This window comes from Bombus pascuorum, chromosome 6, assembly GCF_905332965.1.
Source record: "Bombus pascuorum chromosome 6, iyBomPasc1.1, whole genome shotgun sequence".
In the NCBI taxonomy this organism is placed as follows: domain Eukaryota; kingdom Metazoa; phylum Arthropoda; class Insecta; order Hymenoptera; family Apidae; genus Bombus; species Bombus pascuorum.
This window is the reverse complement of record NC_083493.1, coordinates 13,752,100-13,774,557: the sequence shown is the minus strand read 5'-3', so window position 1 is coordinate 13,774,557 and position 22,458 is coordinate 13,752,100. Positions and strand designations below refer to the sequence as shown.

The 22,458-nt window shown below is 32.5% G+C and overlaps 3 protein-coding genes across 9 annotated transcripts; all 3 read left to right on the top strand.

Annotated features, from left to right (window-relative positions):
* The first annotated feature begins 30 nt into the window (after nt 1–30).
* On the top strand, nt 31–7,837 carry LOC132907694 (neuropeptides capa receptor-like). Of its 5 annotated transcripts, none has more exons than XM_060961043.1 (8): nt 32–404; nt 500–2,734; nt 4,163–4,253; nt 4,360–4,556; nt 5,090–5,332; nt 6,261–6,606; nt 6,784–7,373; nt 7,447–7,837. In XM_060961043.1, the coding sequence occupies exons 2-7, from the start codon at nt 2,476–2,478 to the stop codon at nt 7,043–7,045; spliced, it is 1,398 nt and encodes a 465-aa protein (XP_060817026.1). In that variant the 5' UTR covers nt 32–404; nt 500–2,475; the 3' UTR covers nt 7,046–7,373; nt 7,447–7,837. The 5 variants fall into 5 exon arrangements, with proteins under 5 accessions (XP_060817027.1, XP_060817026.1, XP_060817025.1 ...); XM_060961042.1 differs by having other exon boundaries at nt 32–587; nt 830–2,734; XM_060961041.1 differs by having other exon boundaries at nt 32–2,734; nt 7,484–7,837.
* A 2,409-nt stretch (nt 7,838–10,246) lies between these two features.
* LOC132907681 (germ cell nuclear acidic protein-like) lies at nt 10,247–14,108 on the top strand. Of its 2 annotated transcripts, XM_060961017.1 has the most exons (9): nt 10,247–10,289; nt 10,374–11,908; nt 12,004–12,062; nt 12,161–12,359; nt 12,436–12,611; nt 12,683–13,044; nt 13,111–13,223; nt 13,289–13,396; nt 13,510–14,108. In XM_060961017.1, exons 2-9 carry the CDS (start codon nt 10,380–10,382, stop codon nt 13,802–13,804), a joined length of 2,841 nt encoding a protein of 946 aa, XP_060817000.1. In that variant the 5' UTR covers nt 10,247–10,289; nt 10,374–10,379; the 3' UTR covers nt 13,805–14,108. The 2 variants fall into 2 exon arrangements, with proteins under 2 accessions (XP_060817000.1, XP_060816999.1); XM_060961016.1 differs by lacking the exon at nt 10,247–10,289 and having other exon boundaries at nt 10,343–11,908.
* A 276-nt stretch (nt 14,109–14,384) lies between these two features.
* LOC132907679 (ubinuclein-1) lies at nt 14,385–22,423 on the top strand. 2 transcript variants are annotated; one of them, XM_060961014.1, is made up of 12 exons: nt 14,385–14,723; nt 16,716–16,835; nt 16,942–17,043; nt 17,120–17,383; nt 17,458–17,617; nt 17,695–18,127; nt 18,191–18,352; nt 18,456–18,536; nt 18,690–18,725; nt 19,218–19,331; nt 19,607–19,786; nt 19,864–22,423. In XM_060961014.1, the coding sequence occupies exons 1-12, from the start codon at nt 14,529–14,531 to the stop codon at nt 21,155–21,157; spliced, it is 3,141 nt and encodes a 1,046-aa protein (XP_060816997.1). In that variant the 5' UTR covers nt 14,385–14,528; the 3' UTR covers nt 21,158–22,423. The 2 variants fall into 2 exon arrangements, with proteins under 2 accessions (XP_060816997.1, XP_060816998.1); XM_060961015.1 differs by lacking the exon at nt 18,690–18,725.
* The last annotated feature ends 35 nt before the right edge of the window (nt 22,424–22,458 follow it).

Genomic DNA, 22,458 nt, shown 5'->3' with positions numbered 1-22,458 from the left:
TAGTTAGATATACGATAGAAAGTGCAGAAAGAAAGAACAAAGAGGATATATAGAATAATACAATTTCGAAAAACATTAGGGTTTGAGTTAAGGTATTTCTCAGGTATAAAATTTTGTAGCTGAACAAAAGAACGCGTCAGCAATTTCTCTGTTCAAGTTGTCAACATGAATGGTGTAACCTGAATAAAAGCTTCTGTATTCGTTTATTATATTCTACCATTGCCAGATGATGTTAAAAAGAAAATTTCAAGAACGTAAACATGGCAACACGCGTCTTGTTAGAATATTTGTATTGTATGACAGAATTGATCATTCTCGTGATAGTTGAATGCTCGTATTCGGTGTATCAGTGCATGTTTCGGACAGTTTTCACACAACTAATGGGCCAGAAATCATTGCAATGGGTAACATTGTTTTCTTAAACGATGGTAATACCGTTAGATTTCATTCATATTCTGTAGTGCGCGCGATTTTATTGATTTTCCTCTTTCCTTTTCAGACGCAACGTTTTCTAATCCACTGTTTATCATCTAAAAACTGAATAAGGACAAAAACGTGGAAACGTAACGCTATTATCTCGGTACACGGTAAGAAGACGTTAAAGGTAAAATGTAAAATTTATGTACGTGACGTAAAGAAAATAGGAACTCGTTATGTGTACTAAGTTTCCGTTTTTGTCCACGTTCATCCACTGTATTTAACGATACTATATTTTTAATTTCTTATATTTTTATTAAAAGTCAAATTGTCGCGTTAAAAAAATTTTTTATGATCGTGTAATCATCTAACAATCCATCTAAATATCATACTGATATCGTATATTTTTCAGTTCTCCTTCTACATTTTTATTCTTGGCACGTTGATATTAATCCTCGACTCGTGCACTCCGCAAATACAAGAAGTACATTTCGATTATGAAGAAGCTTTCTTACTCTGCCATTTCCGTCAGATACATCTTCCGAAACAAGCAATTGAGATTGCTCGTCTTGATAGCGATAACAACAAGCGATATTTATTTCGGGAATCCTTAACTTACAAATCGAATAAATACGTGATTCATTTTTTGTTTCGCGATACCGATAAATCCAGCTATCGAACCAGGAAGATATGAAAGAACACTAATTGCGGCATTCTGTCATACTTCCCGGAAGAATGTGCAAATGAATGTAAATCACAGTCAGAGACGAATACTTGGGGACAATAAGACGGGAAAAGATTCGTGAACGATTGCGTGAACGAAAATTCTAAAGACACGAAGCAAGATTGGTAGAATGAGAAAGCAAATTCTTGGAAACAAAGATTGTCACTCACACATACGGGAACATCAATAATTTGTCGAAATTAAATTGTATGAAAACTATTTGTACTTCGTACAATAAGAATCGAAATAAAGCCACGCTTTGATGCTGTAGAGTAGTAGTGTTTTCCACCGCTAAACTAAATAAGCAATAATTTTAGCGGATGCCAAAAATACGCATCCTCCGGTACTCGTATTGTTTTCATCGTACAAGTCGACAGTAATTATACGTTTTAACGTGATTTAATATCATCCCTAACTATCCAAGTACAGGATTTTAATAACGACATTAAAGCCCCTAATGAGATTACGTACAACTGGGAATTGTCCTCTAATAATATCAAGTAACATCGGAACTATACAATGTCTTTGAACGACACCGTTATATCGTTTTTATTTTCTTTAACGTGAAACGATCGAGCGGCTAAATGTTGAAAGTGTATCGAATTATACCGAACAGACGAAGCGGACAGAGCGAAATATTCGGAAGAACTTCATTTCTCGCGTTAAATCGCGCAACCGTTTATCGTGTCGTCGCGTAGTTCAATTTATCACGGCATTAAATCTCATTTTATGCTATGCTCTCCTGGTCCTGTTTGGGAAAATATTAAGACGCGTCTAGGGGAGAAGTAAGTTCTCACAGGTGTTACAATCCGTGAAATATGCGTATGCGCGAGCAGAAATTTCTCTCGGTAATTAGAACGATAAAATTGTCGTTAAATATTTTGAATCGTTGATTTGGCGAGATGCGCGTGATATTATTGGTCGAGTTACGATGCGGACTGGTTTGCGGGGGTTAAAGTGGAGGGTTGGGTGCGTAGTAGATGGGCGCGTGGTGCAAAGGTGAGCAACTCGAGAGACGTCACTTGTTCACGATCTGGCGAACGGTGCGCTTTTAAGATCATCCCTCGCATGGGGGGAGGGAGGCGCCAGCGTTATTACTGTTTTCCACACGTCATTGATTTCGGCTAGAACTGTCAAGATTCGAGCAACAGATGAATTTATCCTTTGCCGACGAATACCGACGGGATTTCTATGGAGCTAATATCTGTCATTTATGGGAAGACTATTAATTGTTTTCGAAGTGAGGGAGAACGATGATCGTTGCGTGACTTAAAAGGGAACAGAGGGCAAAGTGATTTATTTCTGTCGCAAACGGTGATTAAGATTCGTGAACGATGGATGTGTCGGATAAATATTCGTTTTACGAGAACATTAGCGACGAATTGGAATACTTGGAAAAAATACGCGGTCCCAAGTATTTATCTTTAACGTTGGTCGTGCCTGTTACCCTTACGTACGTTATCATCTTCGTAACCGGATTTGTTGGCAATGTGATCACTTGCATCGTTATATGGAGGAATCCGACCATGCAGACACCGACGAATTATTACTTGTTCAATTTGGCGGTATCCGATCTGCTGTTTTTAATATTGGGTAAGTTTAAGAAATGTTCGTTACTCGTTGTTTTTTCTATATTGTTTTTGATTCTTTATTCTTTTCGTTGATTCTTTTTTACTTTATTCGTCGCAGTTAATGCTAATTCGTAAATATAATGGAATATAATTTACGATAACTGCAAGTCGAATCAAAGCGAATTAGTTTAAAGAAATATTCGGATGAAATGATACTTTAATTAGAACCTTAATTAGACACACAAATTGTGTATAAATTTACGATCGAGAGGTATTTTAACATGATATTAAAAAGATTAGAAATTGTCTACTTTTAACTGTTTTACGATAGTTGATTTATGTGCAGTGCTGTTGCAGCTCGACTCACGTGTAGATAACTTATCGAATCCATTAGTTGCGATTAATTCATAACTAGTCGAGACGTATGTGATTCATTGATGAAAAATTATGTTCACGTATTATATATTTCCGGTGGAAATGGAAACTGATATACGTAATATAAGATAAGAGATATATGTATTCATGTAATATACATTTATACTTGATATACTATTCAATCTCTATACTTGCAGTCATGAGGTACATTTGATTAACATTTGATCACATTTGTTATCTACCGTAGCGGTAAAGAATTGTATTAAAAATAAGAAAATAGAAATAATTAGAAATTCGAGAAAATTCTACAATGTCTTTGCCAGCGCACAGTATAAATTAGAAAGTCTATTTAACAAGAGTTCTATGTAGTATTGCCGATTGCGAGGCGATATTTGCAGAATAGTCACGCATTAGACGTTAATTGTCGGTTAATGGGTTGTTCGATGTTCCTTGCTGTGATTAAAGGTTCCACTTACGATTCCATTCGTTATTCGTTACGATTTCATTTGTATCTGGTGCTGAATCGCCATTCCCCTGAATAAATTAGTTTGCATCGCAAGTAGCCTTACAATTAATTTATGTTCACTGATCTTTGATTTTCGCCCGATGTCATTGTTTTATAATTTAGTATTTTCTTCTCTCTTTTTTTTTATTGACCGAACTAAAGCGGTAATTGAATTCGAATCATTGCAATTGTACAAACTAACGTATTTCGGAAAGGAATTTCATGGATAAAATCGTGAAGAGAAAAGAAATAGACTTTATTGGAAAATGTTTTTCATTTAAATTATCGCATTCTCTCTTGCTTTTACACTTGCATTATTGAATCAGCAGTTCGTAGCATTCCGTGTTCTTAAGTTGTGAAACTTTCAATTATTCGTAAATAGGTTGATCATGAGAGGAAATTGAACGAATAAACTCGATATAAAGGATATTTACTTCACGAGCACGATTTTATCTTCGTTTTGCAACGTGGCAATTTCGGAAACGGAGCGTGTAATTAAAGAAAAGCACGAATCCCTATGAAAATAATTACAGTACAAGGGTAAGCACGAATTTTCCAATTAATTTTCAGGTTTACCCTTCGAATTGAGCGTATTTTGGCAACAATATCCATGGCAATGGGGATTAGGCATATGTAAACTGAGAGCGTACGTCTCCGAAACGTGAGTCGACATAGCACCAGTCAAAGAATAGCATACTTTAAACGTTACACGAGACGACGCAAAAAAATCTTGTTTTAAAGCAACTACAAGAATTTTCTTTTTAAAGGTCCTCTTACGTGTCGGTACTAACTATAGTGGCATTCTCAGTAGAAAGATATTTGGCAATTTATCATCCTCTTCGTCATTATGGAAGTGGTCTGAAGCGTTCTATACGATCTATATTTGGTGCATGGTTGATAGCTTTGATTTTTGCTATGCCATTCGCTGCTTACATTGACATAGATTATGTTGAATACCCACAAAGTGAGTTCTTGCAAAGCTATTTGTTATTCTACATTCTTTGTGGCTTTCGCAAGCTTTACTATACCGCTCGTAAAATTGCTACCAGAAGTTTCAGCATTTTCTAGGAGTGCTTTAAAGATTTGAACAAGTAGATATTTAAAAAGGTATCGATTTTACATTTGAATTACAAATCGTATTAACGCAATTTTGCCATATATTATTGATACGATGTCAGGATAGATATTTACTCAACGTACACTCTGTAAACTGTATTCATGCGTTCATGAACCGAAAATGTAATCAATAAACTAATGAACGGTTTGGAAAATCGGAAATGTCAATCGAGCAAATGAGAGCAAGAAATTCGAGTCAAAAACACTTTTCGACATAGATATGTATTTTGCGCGCGTTTCATTAATTTTCATATCGTTTATTTTCTATACGAATTTGTTGTTGCAAGTAAATAAATACGCGAAATTTTGTTCTGTCTTTTTATTCTTCTTTTAAATGGTTACTTTCTCTCGTTGAAAATATCGATTGGTTTTGATTTCCAGACTCGAAACGAAACTCGGAAGAATCCGCGATTTGCGCGATGCTGAAGGAAAACATGCCAAATTTTCCTCTTTACCAGCTTAGCTGTATCTTCTTCTTTCTCATACCCATGGTGTTTATCGCGGTGCTTTACGTGAGGATAGGGTTACGAATACAAAGTGATACCCTCGCGCAAAACGTCGAGGGATACGTTCATGGTGAAACCAAACAAGCCCAGTCACGGAAAACCATCACACGGATGCTGAGTAAATGTTCAATTTTAAATAAACGTCATCCCGCCCTTTGTTCCTACGAAATGTTAATACGCCCCTCGCAAATACGTTAATCAACTACGTATACCTTTGTCGCACGTGTAAATATATAGAACGAACTGATTTACCCATGAAGACAGCCATTATTCCGTATAGATGATATCCTATCAAGGAACGTGTTCAGAGATTGATGAGGAAGCCGACGTGGATGTCAAAGTTCCTCGACAACGCGAGATCATCGTATCACGAGACAATTTTCACCTTGTCGATAACACGTTACAAAGGTCGAAAGTACTAACATTCTTGCGAGTTATAACGTAGTTGGAAATTTGAAGAATACACGGAGAAGAACACGATGAGACATATTTCTCATTTCTTTCTTCTTTTTTTTATAGAGGAACAGTTTTATAGATTTTCGATGAATCCCATGTTATCAAAATTGCTTTTTAACTAGCTTTAGAGTTAAACGTGTGTTTTTCTATCAACTTAAAAATTATCAAAATATTTCTCGTCATCATATTAAAACGTTGAAGATACTAAAATATATGCCTTTAACTGCCATGAGTTTTCGTTAGCTTATCAGCTAGTTTTAATAGAGTTTAATCTTTGTTTAATAGATTTTAATAGTTTTAATCTTTGAACCTAACAGGTTGTTTTCGCTCTCGAGTCCATTATATTACAATTCTTTCGCTCGTTCATAAAGCGACATTAAAATTAGAGAACCAACAAGAATGCACTTAGATTTTTGGCCGGTGATCTTCATTTATAAACATTGCTACATCTTTCACGGTTCGTTGTAAGGTATTAATATTTATTTATAGTTATTATATTGGGAAGAGGAAAAAAGAAGGAGAAAGAGGTATCAGGTAATATCAGTAAACATCAAGGTGGATAGAAATCGTGCTTCGACTTGGTTCTACAGGTGCCGTAGTGATCACATTTTTCATCTGTTGGGCGCCATTTCACATTCAACGATTATTATACGTGTACGAAGATTCGACGTATGATGACATAAACCAGTGGGTGTACCCGCTCACTGGTTGCCTTTACTACTTCAGCACCACCATCAATCCCATCCTGTATAATGTGATGAGCGCGAAATATCGGAATGCTTTTAAGGAAACATGTCGATGCTCCCCTAGCAATCCATCCATTAGTAGAGTTGGCCTGAGCAGCATGAGAGATTCCAGTACAATTTGTGGTGTCAGGCCTAGCCAAGCATCTCAGGTGTTTCGAGAAAGAAGCGTAAATAGCCAACGATATGGGACGTAAGTCAAATTTGATTAATGCTTGTTAAAAGCATCTCCCTTGCTCGTCGTTAGTTTTGCACTCATTTTTGTGCTTGGTGAATTGTTTGTCGTACGAACTACGATTACGCTTTACACCGTAAAACTTCGTAAACCAATTCACGCTCCCATAAATTGTTGTTCCCGGCATATATGTAGGTACAGCGCTTCGGATTCTGTGGAAAACAAGTCGCACGAGGCAGCTCAATTACAGCCAAACGATGGGGAGGATGAAAAACGAACGAATAACGTACCTGCGAAGTATTCTTTGACAGCAGACAAAGACACTAACGAAATCGGTGCTTCGCGATATTTGCAACAGACAAAAAGATCATCGATCCTAATACACGCGAAAAACAGACGTCTCAAATATCAAGTGTCTGACGAAGATGAGACTCCCTCGAATGAAACGCACATCTGATCATCGCATTTTGGAAGAACGGTATATATTTAAGGAATAGCGCACAGAAAAGTCAATGATAATTTCAAGCAAAAAAAGCTAAGAACTTTGTGATATTATCGCGCAAGCCTCGTTCGTTGTAACCCTTTAAGATTATCCTTCCAAAGTATTAATCCTTGGCTTATCTTGTCAAGGAAAATGGCTCACATGTCACGAATTTCCCGCATCCATGCACATTGGGAGGTAACGGAAAATCGGAATTTACGTGTTTGCTAGGATCGATTGAAGATATTGAAAAGTACTTTGAAATTCGTGTGGGAACGTTTAAGGAAGATTGATCGAGTGTAAGGTAAGTGTGGTCGAGCAAATGTAGCTTTCAAATATTTATGATAGCGAGACTGGAATAAAAATTCATATTCCAGCTTAAGAATCATTGATACGAACAGTTGAAATTTATAGACGGAAGATAATTTCCAAACGATAAAAAGAGAGCTTCAAGAGGACAAAATTATAGACAAGTTTTTAAATTGTACACACGTAGAATACAATTACGTTATCTAAAAATATTACGTCAAAAATGCTACGGATTGTATTCCATTTCTAACATGGTATTGATATGGCTTTTGGTGACCCTCGGTATTTTGTCAGACTTTTACGTCACATATAGATAAATATACAAGATCAATAGCAGCTTTTTTCCAAACCATGAAACGCAACATTATCAATGCATTCACTATGAATCTGTTACACGTGTAAACATCCCATTATATTGTAGCTGGCATATATTACCATATTAAATGTCGCTTTATATAACTGTTAGTAATTTCGAAATCTATTCGTCTCTAATTCCTAGTTTATACGTATAAAGTAGTCTAGGATATTTTCCTTTCTTCTAATATATTTTAGGAGTTCGAGTTTTCTTTTTTTTTTTTTATTTGAAACGCATTTACAGGGATAGTCTGGCAATTTTAAGACTTGGAAAAAAAATCGATTGTATTCACTTATCTATCATCTAGAAAAGAACTTGCTTCCCTTATCCTTACTTTGAAAATCCCAAGAGCTTTTTAACCATGCAAAACATGGAAAGTCTTTTCGAGCGAACTAACGAAAAAGATCCTAATCGGTATCTTTTCGTCACAAGGATGGAAAATATACGGTCGAACGGATCGCCAAGCTTAAAAGTTTTCGCAACATCATTGTTAACATTTCCAGGATTAGAGAGGTTTACAGTCGAACATCAAGAAGAAGTTTCATCTTGATGAAAATCTTTGAAAAATATTTGACGATACGTTTGGCGACATTGAAATTTTGTATAATCGAATACCGAAAATAAAGAAACGAATTTGTATAAAATCTGAAGTACAAAACATGTATATATGACTGTGCTTATTGATGAATTTTAATCTTTTGTTCCTGCAAAGTTTTCACTGTTCACCTTCTATTAATGCAACTATATTATTACATGTTAATGAGGGTCAATTCAATCAACTTTCCTTAGTAGTTATTAATACTTATCGAAGGTATTGATCCTTTTTCCTTTAACAAATTTTCTTCGATACCGGACGGTTAAATTAATTATTTCTTTTGAAATTGTTGAAACTTAAAACTCGTAGTGAATTTCGCGATATCTATTTGCAAAAGTTAGAAGCAACACTTTCCAACTTCGATTAAAATCTAATCAAGTTTAATTTTAGTCACGTATTCGATTCCTATCTTTGATATAATGGTCGATTATCAATAAGTTTCGAATATAACACGCCATAATGAGGGGAAACAAACGTAAAATTGTTAAAGTACTCAAAGAGAAATTTCAAACGGCTATGATAAATTATGATTATGGATCACTCCATTTTCAACAAGATCCCTATACTATTTGATCGCACCTCTGATTGTAACAAATATACCATTAGTATGGTGTAATTCTGAGCCATTAAACTAACGCTCGAAACTCGCGAAAACACTCCCGGGTTAACATTTGGATTGACGCCAAATCTTTTCTCGGCAAAGAAATGGTATTTCTTGATCAATTTCGTTTACCTTAAGGATACGATAATAAATGGTCAATTTACTTGCAAAATTAATTTCATCGAACATATCTGTTGTGAAAGTTGTAATAAAACATCTTTCTGGAGAACTGAAAGATTCAATTTTCGTTTCTAGTTTCAAGAACATTTCAGATTGTATTTTATCGTAAAATATTTTCACATATTCATCAAATGTCTATTATGATATCTGGTAATACCTATTCACTGCACATGCGATAATGGTATTAGTTTTTGAATCGATAAACGTCATACACTGCATAGAAATCAATCGCTACTTAGCTACAATTTTATAAATAAGTCTACTTATTAACAATTGCGATAAATCAATAGGAAGAATTTAATTGTCATTATTTTAAGTTCTTATTAGTTGTTCGTTATAGGTGCTTAATACATTTCTATTTCTATTCCTAAGATTTTCTTTGTTATTGTATTTTTCTTTCGTTTTCGTGCGATTGAATGTATAAAAATTAAATCCGTCTGATTGAAATTTAATGGTTTGAGAAACGTCACTGTTCTTCGTGTAAGGTTCATGAATCATTAAGGAGAAAAAGGTGTATTTCTTTATTTTTGTTGGAACGTTCGAAAAAGTAATTTCATATATCACGGAAGATAGATTTTCTATTGATTGATAATTGTAATAATCGTGTACAAATTTTTGCAATTTTTGACCTGTTAAATTTGAAAGAATGTGACATTATAAAAATATAACATTTTCTTTAGGAAATTAGACAAATAAATAAATCATAATATAGAGCGAAAAGTGATTTTATTATATAGAAATTATCTCACATAATAATTTATCGACATTGTAATGTTATCGATATAGATCCTAGTAACTTTCTAGTTCTTTTTTAATGTAACTAGCTGCATATACTGATTCTAAATTTTAACGGTCTCGTTCGAATAGTACTGGCCACTGGCCTTATAACTTTGACTTTCAAAGTTATTATAACATAATTTATACAAAAATACAACGTGATTTCCTACATTATGATGTAATACAAGTTTTAATGTAATTGTTTTAATATAACATTTTCTTACTTTCGTCATGTGCATGTGATGATTTTATTGTTTTGTATTGTACTTGTTTTTGTTTATACATGTACCCTTCATTTATATATGGGTGTATTTTAAATGAGATACGAAACGATAGTAAAATATCTACTGGAATCTGGAATATTATTTTATGAATACTTGTTAACAAAGCATAACTAATTATGGTGAGTAAACATATTTTGTAATGTTTAAACGTTAAATATATTTCTTAATGTGATACTTCTTATAAGCCCGTGTATTAATTTTAGTAGGGGATGGAGTATCTTATGACGCAAAATTCGAAAAAGCAAAATGAAAAATATATTAAATATGATAATATAAAACTACAATCTGATAAAGAAATGGAAGAATCTCTTTGTAGCTCACAAAACTTTTATTTGAAGTTGTCACAAGATTCTACTATATCTCATTCTCAAGAAGTAAATGATGATGAAGATATAATAGTAATAAGTGATTCTAGCTCTAATTCAACTTGTTCTGTTTCTAAGTATACTTCTACATCAAAAGTCACATCAAATAAACATATTCCAACAGACAATAAGATTTATATTCTAGATTCTTCAGATCCTGAGTCTTCAGAGACTACAGATAAAAAGTATCTCAAAACATGCAAGATAAATAAAAAATTGCAGTTTATTAGTAATTACAAAGAAAGAAAAGATATCGCAAAAGACAATGAGATATTATATACATCTGATGAATCTTCCAGTATTGAGTATATCAAAGAAGATATACCTTCTATGTCTTATAATAAAACTAGTAGCACTTATGTCAGTTCTACTACAGAAAACATTGTTAAAAGCATGGCAGATACAAATGTCAAATCTCATAGCGATACTATTAATAATGATGTTAATAATTCTAAGAATTCTGGTAGTATTGCTCGATCATTTAAAACTGCACCTGCTACGAATAGGAACTGCATTGATTTTAAGAAAAAACTTTCACGAGAAGATGCTAAAAATATCCTAAAAAATATAAAATCTTCACGACTAATATATGAATCTCCAAAAATTAGAAAAGAGAAAAATGTTGCGCTGGATGAGGAGATAGATGACAATGTCATACATCCAGCTATTTCACCAAAAAATAAGTTAAAAGCAAACGATACAGTTATTGATGAAAGTCCAATAGATTCTGAGAGTGATATTATTCAAGGCTCTCAGGTGAATCTAACAAATCCTTATAAAACCCACGTTAGTAAATTTTTGAGTAAAACATGTGCAAAAGAAGATCAAGGACCAACATGTACTGAACTATCAGAGAGGAAGAAAAAACAGATCTCACAATGGCTCATGGCTAATTCACAAAGTGATTCCCAAAGTGATAGTTCACCTGGTATTGTGCCTCTTACTAATACAAATGATATAAGTTCTGGTAATAGTAGTCTGGAAAGATTAGAGATGAATTACGAAACTCCAAATAATAGGGGAAGGATACATCAGTTTCCTGTAAGAGAAAGTAAAACTACAAACCCAGATTATAATAAAACATCTTACCATACAGTACCATGTCAGACTACGATAAATGAATTTGTCCAAAGAACAAAACATAATGATCTTGAGCTCCCTACATTAAAAAAGAGTCATATTGATAATAATGTGTCAACTCCAACGAATTCTACAATGAATGTACCACAAAACATAGATATCATGGATTGTGCAGATATATTAGATAAATTATATGGCAAATCTTGGCGCAATAAAGCTGATGTATTGTTTCCAAACTCTGAACCACGTAAACAAATAATTAAAACAAAAAATAGAGCAGTTCAAACTGATAGGTACTTTGCAAGTGTTATAGTAAAAAATATAATATAATATATAATTAATTAATAATAATCTACTAATTAATATTTACAAATATCAACTGTTACAGAAAGATTACAAAGAGGGAAAAATTTTACATATCAGATTCAGATGACGATTTTAACGCATGTAAGTAATTATACTATACTTTTTATGAAACTAAATTTTATGTTTATTTTAAAAAGATAGGTAAAAAAAGACAGCTTTAATTATTTTTAATTCAATAGCTCTAAACGATTTGAAATTACGACATTCATCAACAAAAAAGAATGTGCGGAAAAATACGAAAAGGAGAGATAACTTTATTAAAGATGAAACATCATCAGAAAGTAGTTGTGAAAGTTTGTACTATACTGCATTGACGAATCCAAGAGTATCAAAAAATAATACACAATCAAAACCGACAGCTCCAGCAATTGCACGGCAGTAATAAACAATTATATTTTTAGAATAAATATCTATAAAAAATCAAATTTTTATAACTGTAACATTTTATTTTTAGAGTTCTTGCAATATGTGATTCAGATACTGAAGATGAAGGTGATATACATAATGATAATCAAATGTTTAACATAAGAAGAAGAAAATTGTCATTTAGTAATGATGAAAGTGAAGGTTCAAGCACTAGTGAATTTGATCCTGGTGATGATGTACCACCAAAATCTACAATTAAGAAAAGTAACGTATATTCACGTTATTTACATAATATGTTATGTATGATGTATCTAATATGAAAAATATTTTTATAGCTTCTATTAAAGCTAGACAGCAATTATTTAAATTAAACGCTCAAAGCAAATTAACTTCTGATAATTCAAAGTATGAAAGATGTACCAGCTTCCTGGCATCCTTGGCTCAAAGTGTTTCTCTTGCTAATGTACATCCAGATGCTAAGAAATACAGATTAGATTATAAAAATAATAAAGAAGATTTGTGCAATTATTTGTATAAATTATATAATGAAAAAGTATTTGATAATGAGTTACCAAAAGACATGTCAATGGAGTGGAATGTTCGTATGAGAGGTACTGCTGGTTTTTGTTATAACAAAAAATCAGTGAGAACACTTGGTGGTATTGTAAGATCTTCACGAATAGTTTTGGCAACAAAGGTATGATTATATGGTTTTTAAGAAATTTCTGAGATATGTATTAATAAAATAAATTTTCATACATAGATTTTAGATACTCCAGACAGACTTAGAGATACCTTAATTCATGAAATGTGTCATGCAGCTGCATGGTTGATAAATGGGGTTTCTGATGGACATGGTCCATTTTGGACAAAATGGTATATTATAATAATTAATTATTCACATATCCACTAAAATATTAATTTAATTAATTACTTAATAGGGCCAATAAAGCTATGAAAACATTTCCTGAACTACCTCCAATAAGAAGGTGTCATGATTACGAAATTAAAACAAAATTTACATATAAATGTGTAGGCTGTGGATACAGGTAAAATGCATTGTATAAGATTGATAACACATACATACATAACCTATCTAATTATAAGTTACCGAATATATATATATATGTGTATGTTTGAATTACTTTGAACTTTATTACAGTATTGGTAGACATTCCAAATCTTTGGATATCGAAAAAAAACGATGTGGTCATTGCTATGGAAAATTCGAATTATTATTAAACAAGACAACAAAATCTGGGACTGTACAAATGCAAACTCCGAAAAGAGAACTTTCGGCGTTTGCGCTTTATGTTAAAGAAAATTATAATTCTGTAAAAAAAGAACGTAACATAAAACATGCTGAAGTGATGAAAATTTTAGGTCAGCAATTTTCGGAAATTAAGATTGCAAAGAAACAAGAAAATTTTGGAAATAATCCAAATAATTCTAGTTAAATAAGTGACTGAAAACATATTTAGCATTTATGTAAAATGCTTCTTGTATTTTATACAGACTGCGTATTTTACAGAACTTAATCATTCTTATTTTATGTAAACACTTTATGATTGGTACAACTGACATGTTTTACCATTGCAGGCATTGGAGTATAAATAGTAAAATGAAATGTTTATTATACACAAGATAGGGTTATTATATTATAGTAAACACGATCTTCAGATCGATGGATTGTATAGACGTGGTGACAACTTGTAAAAGTTGTTAGCGAAAGTTTTTAATAAATGACGTATGCAAATTAAATCACTGTAACTTTATTTCAATTAGTAGGATATTATTTATAATCAGGGAATGAATAGAAATACCTTTTAATTTCAATAAAATTCATATACAATATACAATATTAATGTATAACGTGATGTTAAAGCAATTAATTAATTTGATAATCTCCAGTAATTTATCGAAATAATCGGACTTGTTTCCATGTAAAGTATCGCGATTATTGAATAGAAACGCTGCTTAAAGTTATTTGCATTGCGAGGCGCATGCGTGAAATTCACGGTGTGGCGGCGGCATCAACAGCGCACTCTAAAAACAGTCGAGCCGAAGATGGCGACGTGCGAGTGGCGGTGTCGATGCGGTGTTTGAGAGAAAGGACCATGTTGTTGCCGCAGTGTTCGCAGTGTTTCCGTAACCCGCGTTAAGTTCGGTGCAAATGTAGGAATGTCAGAAGCTAAAAGGGTACCTTTGCAGACCTTGGAGTTACCGGAGTCCTTGGGCTACGTCGCGAAAAAGGAGAAAAAAGGGGAAAAGGGCAAACAGCTCGCGCCCTCCTTCCGCTTTACACTTACCCTGCCAGAGTCGAACGAGAAGGCATGTCCTGAGTTCAACTATGCACAACTCCTCAAAGCAGCCGAGGTCAGTTCTTCCTTTCACTCCGTTTATCTGTCCAAGAGAAAATAAAACCCACTATGCCTATCCATACGGTCAAGTTTACCAACACATTTAGTTCTACCACAGACACCGGTTATGATTTCGTTTCATGTACTCAGTTTGACAAGAAACTGCAAAAATGCCAATGGAATCGCCCATTTTCAGGCTGCATGAAACCCAGTGTACTTGTATCCGTTACTCAAGTGAATTGTCATGTCGCGGCTACCGCGTGAGCTCCGACAGTCCCACAATATGTGCGCTATTCTTATTCGTATACATCTTCTGCTAGAGAGAATATATGAATATTATGTATAAACTGGTAGAAAAAGATGTGATCAATTCGAAGCCATCGAATAGAAACGTCAGAACGCATTGCCGGTGGATGTCCGTGTTAACGTATGCTAACATGGAAACAATGTCTGTTCAATGCTTCATTTTAACGTTATGAATAATCGTTTAATACTTGTTTTCATGATAATCATTTTTTCATATGTATATGTAACAAATTAGAGAAATATTATGATACAATTGAATACTATTCGGTATCGTGAATTCATTGAAACAGCCGTTCACATTACTTCGGGACGTGTTTATTTTGTTTCACTAAGCATGGTACTTTCATTAATAGCTTTTTTTCTTATGTATGTACGTAATAGTTTAGTCTGTATCTTATCTCAGTGATCTTATGCATGTACGTAGAGTATATGATTATTAGTTTTATGATCGATGTATCGTAGACAACTCGTGACTGTCGGCTTAAAACAGTTAGAACACATTGATTCGCATTATATGAATATTGTGCAATAGTGTTTTTCAATCTTTTTTTTCGTTTCTTTCGTTATTTTATTTTGTATTATATCAATTACAATGTTATTTATATTATATATCCTACATATTTTAATATTCTATTCTTCCTACATTCACTAGAGTATAAAGCACTTGCATTATTCGAGAGAAGTAAAACATTATCCTGTTTTAAATTCACAAAATGTACATTATTTAAAAATATCTATTACTTTGTGTTAACTTTATGGTTATAACCTATTTGATCAGATTTGGGCTGAAGCCGAAAATTAGTGACTCATTTTTATATAGCTTTAGAGTCAAAATTATAAAAAAATTGTTTTAAAATTTGCATTTTTGTTGGTACAAATATTATAAAAATTAATTAAATCTTGTATGCATTGAAAAAAGATTTTTTCAGAAGATCATTGTTATTTATTTGACAATGTAACGTAATATTACATGTAAGATAGAACCATTATTGTATAGAAATTAAATAATACATAAATATTAATAATAAAATTACGCAAATTTATATCGCGTTATTAACATATATTTATTATATGTTATGTTTCAAATCTTTTAATGCTAAATTTTTTTGAAACTTGCATAATTATATTTGTTCGATACAATTTATTTGAAATATTGTTTATAATTTAATGTATTTAGTTAGAAGTTACCGATAAATGTAACTTTTTGTTGGTATCAATCACTGGTTGTAGCGTCTCTGGTACTAGGAGAGCAGAAGATAACAGGGAGTTGCGCGTTTCAAAAGAAAGAGCAACAGTGACATTCTACACGTAGTATGTGCTCCTGGTATGAATGGACGGTTTATGCCCTCTTTTGAATCAATTTATTCTTCTTTTTCGTACTTACGTTTCTTAATGTTCATTCTAAATCTACTGTATTTTATCAATATTTTATCGACAGTATGGCTCTTTGTTTAAATATTTATTAATAAATAAATTGCAAAACATATTAATTTATCTACATGATCCATTTCAATATTTGAATTTTATACATCGAAATCTGTTTGTTATGAATGTCATTGATGAACGCGTGCGCAAAGTAAATCGTTCTTTAATGTTTATTAAAATAGTGAAAGCGCGCGACGAAATTGAAATGAGCCGCGATTTATCCATGCGTTAAAAGTAGCGCACGAGCAACGTTCACGAATAGTTCATCTTATTACAGAAAAAACGGAGGAAGGAATTAAAACGAGGAGATGAAAATGTAACCAATGGGCTGTCTTTTGACGACGACGACGATGATGATAAACTACGAGACATGGCAAGACGATTTGAAGCGAAATATGTATGTGAAACGTAATTTTTAAAAAATTTATATTAATTTATGACATCGAATGTTTGAGAATTTATTCATTATTGAAAGAATAATGAATATCCTTTGATCTTTACAGGGAACTTCTACCATGGGCAAAAAAAGACATAAATATGAGGATTATGTGGATTTGGGAGCTGGATATGATGAAAATGATTCTTTTATCGACAATACTGATGCAGTATGTAATATATTAAATATTATTATGTTGTTTAATGTATATTTTATAATATTTGTACATCATTTAATCATTTTAGTATGATGAAATTGTACCAGAAGAGATGACTACAGCACATGGAGGCTTTTACATCAATTGTGGAGCTCTTGAATTTAGATCAGCTGATAGACATGTATTAGTTCACAACAATAATAACAATAATCAGAGCAATGATGAAGAAAGCAGCGAAAGTAGTGAAGAGGATACAGAAGATGTGGATAGCCCTAAAAGATCAGACAAACGAAATATTAGTTCATCGGATGAGGATGATACTGAAGATATTACTGGTGATCAACCGAGAAAAGTAATTGGAGTTATGATATAATATTATTTATTTCACTATTACTCTATATTAAAGTATTTTTGGTATTCTTTTAGAAACAGAAGATAGATGAAAATGGGGAGAAAAAACAAACTCATGAAAACATTATTAAAAAAAAGAAAAAGCAACAGAATTCCCAAGATCAGCAAAATTTTCAACAAGATGGAGACACCTTAAACAGACGGAAAGAGAAAGGAGAAACTACGGATGCTGAAGGTAATGTACTTATACAATATTTGTAAAATAATTATAATGTCATCATGATATAAAAATTACAGTAACAAAAATTTTAGTTTCAGAAGATCAAGAAAACAAAAAGAAGTCTGATAAAGTAGATACACAAAAAACTAAAAATACTTCCGATAAAAAGTTTGATATAAAAAAATGTGAAAAAAAGACCTCAAATACTAATGGTTTCGACGGAAAAAAGTTAGAATTAAAAAAATTAGGTGGTAAGGATAGTAACATTGATGATGCAATAGAGAGTGTAGTGAATGCTGCAAGAGTTGAAGATGAATCAAGTAGAGACACAACAGATTCTGGAAAATCTCGTTGTATAGGTACTGAATCCGAATGTGATGATATTGATAAAGAAGAAGAACCATTACCTGATTCTCTTCCAGAAAATGTTGTAGAAATAGTTAATAACTTGAAGGCATGTGCTGAAAATAGTAAAGAAGGAAAAACTAAATTTTTCAATGCAACAGTAAATACATTATTGTTAAGGTAAGTAATTGCAATATAATATTTTATATTTTGGAAAAGTAAACCTCAGGATTTTTATTTCAGTTTAGAGAAAAGATTGAGGGCGCTTTCGCCTCCAAGCTTGAGGCCACAAATATACGGCCATCTTGCACGATTTTTACCATGTAGTAAAGTAGCACTTCAAAACAGAGCAAAGAAATTATTTGTGCAGGATCTCGATTACAAAGCTAGAGATCTTATACAAAGGTAGCATTATACATTATTAGAAATTTAACTTATATAGCTTTTATAATTTGTTTAACAGTTATTGTATTTTATTTAATAATGATTTTCATTAATATTGGTATAGGTTAAAAACAATAATCGACGAAATAAAACCATCTGTGAGTTGCAAATATGTAGATGAGTGTAAAAAAGTTGCTGAAGGAAAGTAAGTATTCTTTTTAAATATTTTTTATGATTAATAAAGAAATAAATCCGTAAAGAGAAAATTAGAAATTATACCATATTTGTAATTTTAAAGTATAAGTTAAGCGCCAACGTAATTTTGGATGGGAACTTACAATAATTTTTTATTTCTTAGTCCTCATTTATACTGGGATATATATCGGTACTGTTGGTAAGGTGTCCCTCGTAAGAGGAAACCTTTTCTATTTTCACCTTCCAATTATCTTCTTTTTCTTTGATCTTTCTAGTTGCCCCTATACTTTACTCATGCTTACATATATATATGCTATCTCAATATCCCATATTTTTGAAAATAATCTCTATATTACAAAAATTGCAAAAATTTGTTTATTGTTTTTATTGAGATAGCGAACAGGCGGGGCTTATCATCAGTATCAGTGCTTAATTTATCATAAGCATTATTCTTTTTATGACACAATAAAATTTTCAGTTTACTGAAATTTGATTTAGTGGTCACATGTACACTGCCTTGTACATTTTTTTATATAGGATTTCACATAATATATTCTTACACAGAAAATTTTCAGATCACGGTATTTTATCACAATAAATGCTGATCATCATTCTTTCATCATTGCCGTATTATCAATTTCTTTACAATTCTTCCATTTTTCTTTATTGATAACTGATATTTCTATTTCAGGGAAGTAGAAGGGTCTCCTGAAGATGTTGAAAGTTCTGACGATGAAGATATTTGTGAGGATATAGATAAACCGAAAATTCCTAAGAAACAATTTCCTTGGACTGAAGAAGCAAAGTAAATTTTCAGAAAATTTTATTTGCGTTAAGCTTCGCGCGCATTATAGACAAATTGTCGTCCTCACCCGCGTCGATTAAAAGTTCAATTTTTTCTTCCTCTAACAACAAAAATGTCGTCATGCAGTCGTGTCTTTAAATGCGTGCACGTCCATATAAACGAATAACCTTTTCGTAAACGACGAAACTGTCGCATGACAGATTGTCACTAGTGCGCGCATAGCCTAATATCATAGGAAGTTATATACCAAATTTCTGATTTTTTTCTTTTTACAGAAAACTTGTATCTGAGATTGCAAGTATAAAAAGTCATTGTTACAATGTTTTAAGACCAAGAAAATTAAGTATGTATACTTATGTTGGATCTTTCATGGTTCGCCAAGTATTGCCATTATGGCCACCTGGATATATGACAGCACAGGCTTTGCTGAAGTTTGTTGATGAAGCTGAACCTACGTGAGTAGCATTATAAAAAGTTGGAACGTGTTTGTTTTAGAAAATCTACATGCTATAACAAAATTATTTGTTTCTAGCACGAAAAAGAAAACAAAAAAGCTGAAAGAAGTTGGCAACGGTAATACCACTAATTCTTCAGAAAATGTGGTGTACAGCTCTACAAAAGTTGAATCATCAAGTATAAGTGCCGTTTCTTCACAAGAAAAGGTCTCAGCGAATGCATCTAAAATTCAAAACGTAACAGAAAATTCTACTAGTTATGTAAAACAAGGAACTACAAAATCAAGTGATAGTATAGAAAAAAAGCAACATAGTATAAAGAATAAAGATAAGAATAAAGATACTGGTAGTTCGGGGCAGTATCACGAGAACTCAACAGCGACAGCTAATAATTCCAGTGTAGGTAAAATTTCTCTTGTGCCTACAGCTCAGCTAATGGCTCAAAAGCCAGTTAAAAGTCACGTAGAAAAGATTAATTTGATGGACCTAGTTAATAGTTCTCTTTCTATTACGCCGGTTAATGATTTTCACAAGCCATCTACGAAGATAAGTGAAAATAAAAAGGATGTAGTTTCTATTACTGCTTATCCTGAAACTTCGAATGTTCTTCCAAATACAAATGAAGTGCCTCAAAGTGGACATCATTCCGTACACAGACAGGAAGCTTCATATTCATGTGCACAGTCACAGCATTCTAATTATTCCGCATCGAATCAAGCATCTTCACTTTCGAAAGCGGTATCTTTAAAACACAGACTGCTACATGAGAACACTGACGTAAAAAATAGTAAAAGATTAGAAGATAAAGATATTGATTTGGCCAATAAGACTGAGAGGAAGGACAAAAGGCGGGAGCGATGTGCAGAAAGTAAACACAAATCGCATGATGTTAAAAGAAGGAAAAAGGATCAAAAGGTATTAGATAAACAGGTAGGATATGTTAATTCGGATGTAGTGCCTATACAACAACAGCAGCAACAGCCATCACTTACGAAAGAAGAACAGGAACAGAGACAAAATGAAGAAACAATTGCTGCTACTAATTATTTAAGTCAAATTTTTAATGATGATGCATCATCAAGAGGAATATCAGATAAACTAAAAGATATTGGACTTATTTTGGATGATCCAATAGGCAGCGCGGTGCAACCAACGGAGCAAGAAAAAGATGTTCAAATGGTGATGAGGTCGTTAAAAGAACTACAAGAATTACAAGAAATGAAGTATTCACCAAGTAATTCACCAATTAGTAGTAATATACAAAAATCTAACAAGTCGAACACGCAATGTGCTAATTACCAAGATGAATATTCACGCTTATATTTAAAAAAAGACATTAAACTAAAGTCTAAAGAAGATACACAATGGTAATATTATTAAACACACATGTGCACTATAGACATAAATTATGTTGAACAGAATGAAAATGCCAGTGAACAGATAATAATTTCATAGAGATCTATAGGCGGATTTTTGAGTAGATCTGTATTATTTTTGATGAAAAACAAATTAGTGTGAAACTAATCAGAACTTCTTCCATTATTACAAGTCGCGTTATTATCGACGACCAAAATCATATTCAACAGATAAATAGCGTGCCGCGATCGCATTGATCGCACCAATTTTTAAATATTTTAACAAACCGCCAAATTCTGTAAATATATTCATTCGTAGGAATTTGAAAAAGCGCGTGTACAGATTAAGCATAAATTATGGAAGTATATTAATCCCATAAACGTTTGTATATAAGTTGACGTCCATTCATCGCCGTGAATGGGGTGGTCTATATAGATACATTTTTTTTATTTGACGGCGTAATTGCTTAACGATTTTAATTATTTGCCAACAATTAAAGCGATAAACCATCACAATATTGTTTTATCTAAAAATCGAATTACAAAGTGTTTCGATTAATTTTGCTTACTGCCAGAATATAAAAAATGCGGGATAGTAAATTTATTTTTTCATAATACCTAATAAATATATAATAAATACATAACCACCCTAAATCACAAAGCGATAAAAATATATTTGAAAACGGTGTTCCTTTTGCGCACGAACGGTTATCATTTTGTGAGATAATAAAATGGATGATGGAGATGTGTATGTATATTTTTCGATATATACATTCGAAATTAAAATCATTGACTTCCAATTTAATTTGGACGTACAAGCAGATCATATAATTTGCTTGTTAAATATAAAATAAAAGATGTTATGGTAGAACGACAAATTACCATTAACATCGATGCGCAATTTATAAACGCAAAAAGGAGAAATAGAGTCAAATGTGTTTGATGTATTTAAACATTGAACACTTTTAGAAGCTTTAGCTAGAACAATTATTAAATTGTGTTCAAAATTATAAACCTGTATAATTGGTATGAAATTTAATTAATCCTGTTGATTTTAATAATCAGAGTGTAAGAGCGAATGTGCGTGAAAGTACTGTTTAGAAAGAGCAACAATATTTTTGAAACACGAAGATGATTAGTAATTGTATTATATACCACACCTTCTTTCCCCTCGCATCTTACCTTTGCGATACTTAGAATATGATTAAGCGTCTTGTACAATTCTTTATCGAGAATTTTCACGAAGACGACTTAAAATATAAGTTTTGAATATTTTTTACAATACCGATATATTTCTTACCTTTACCTTTGTCCGAC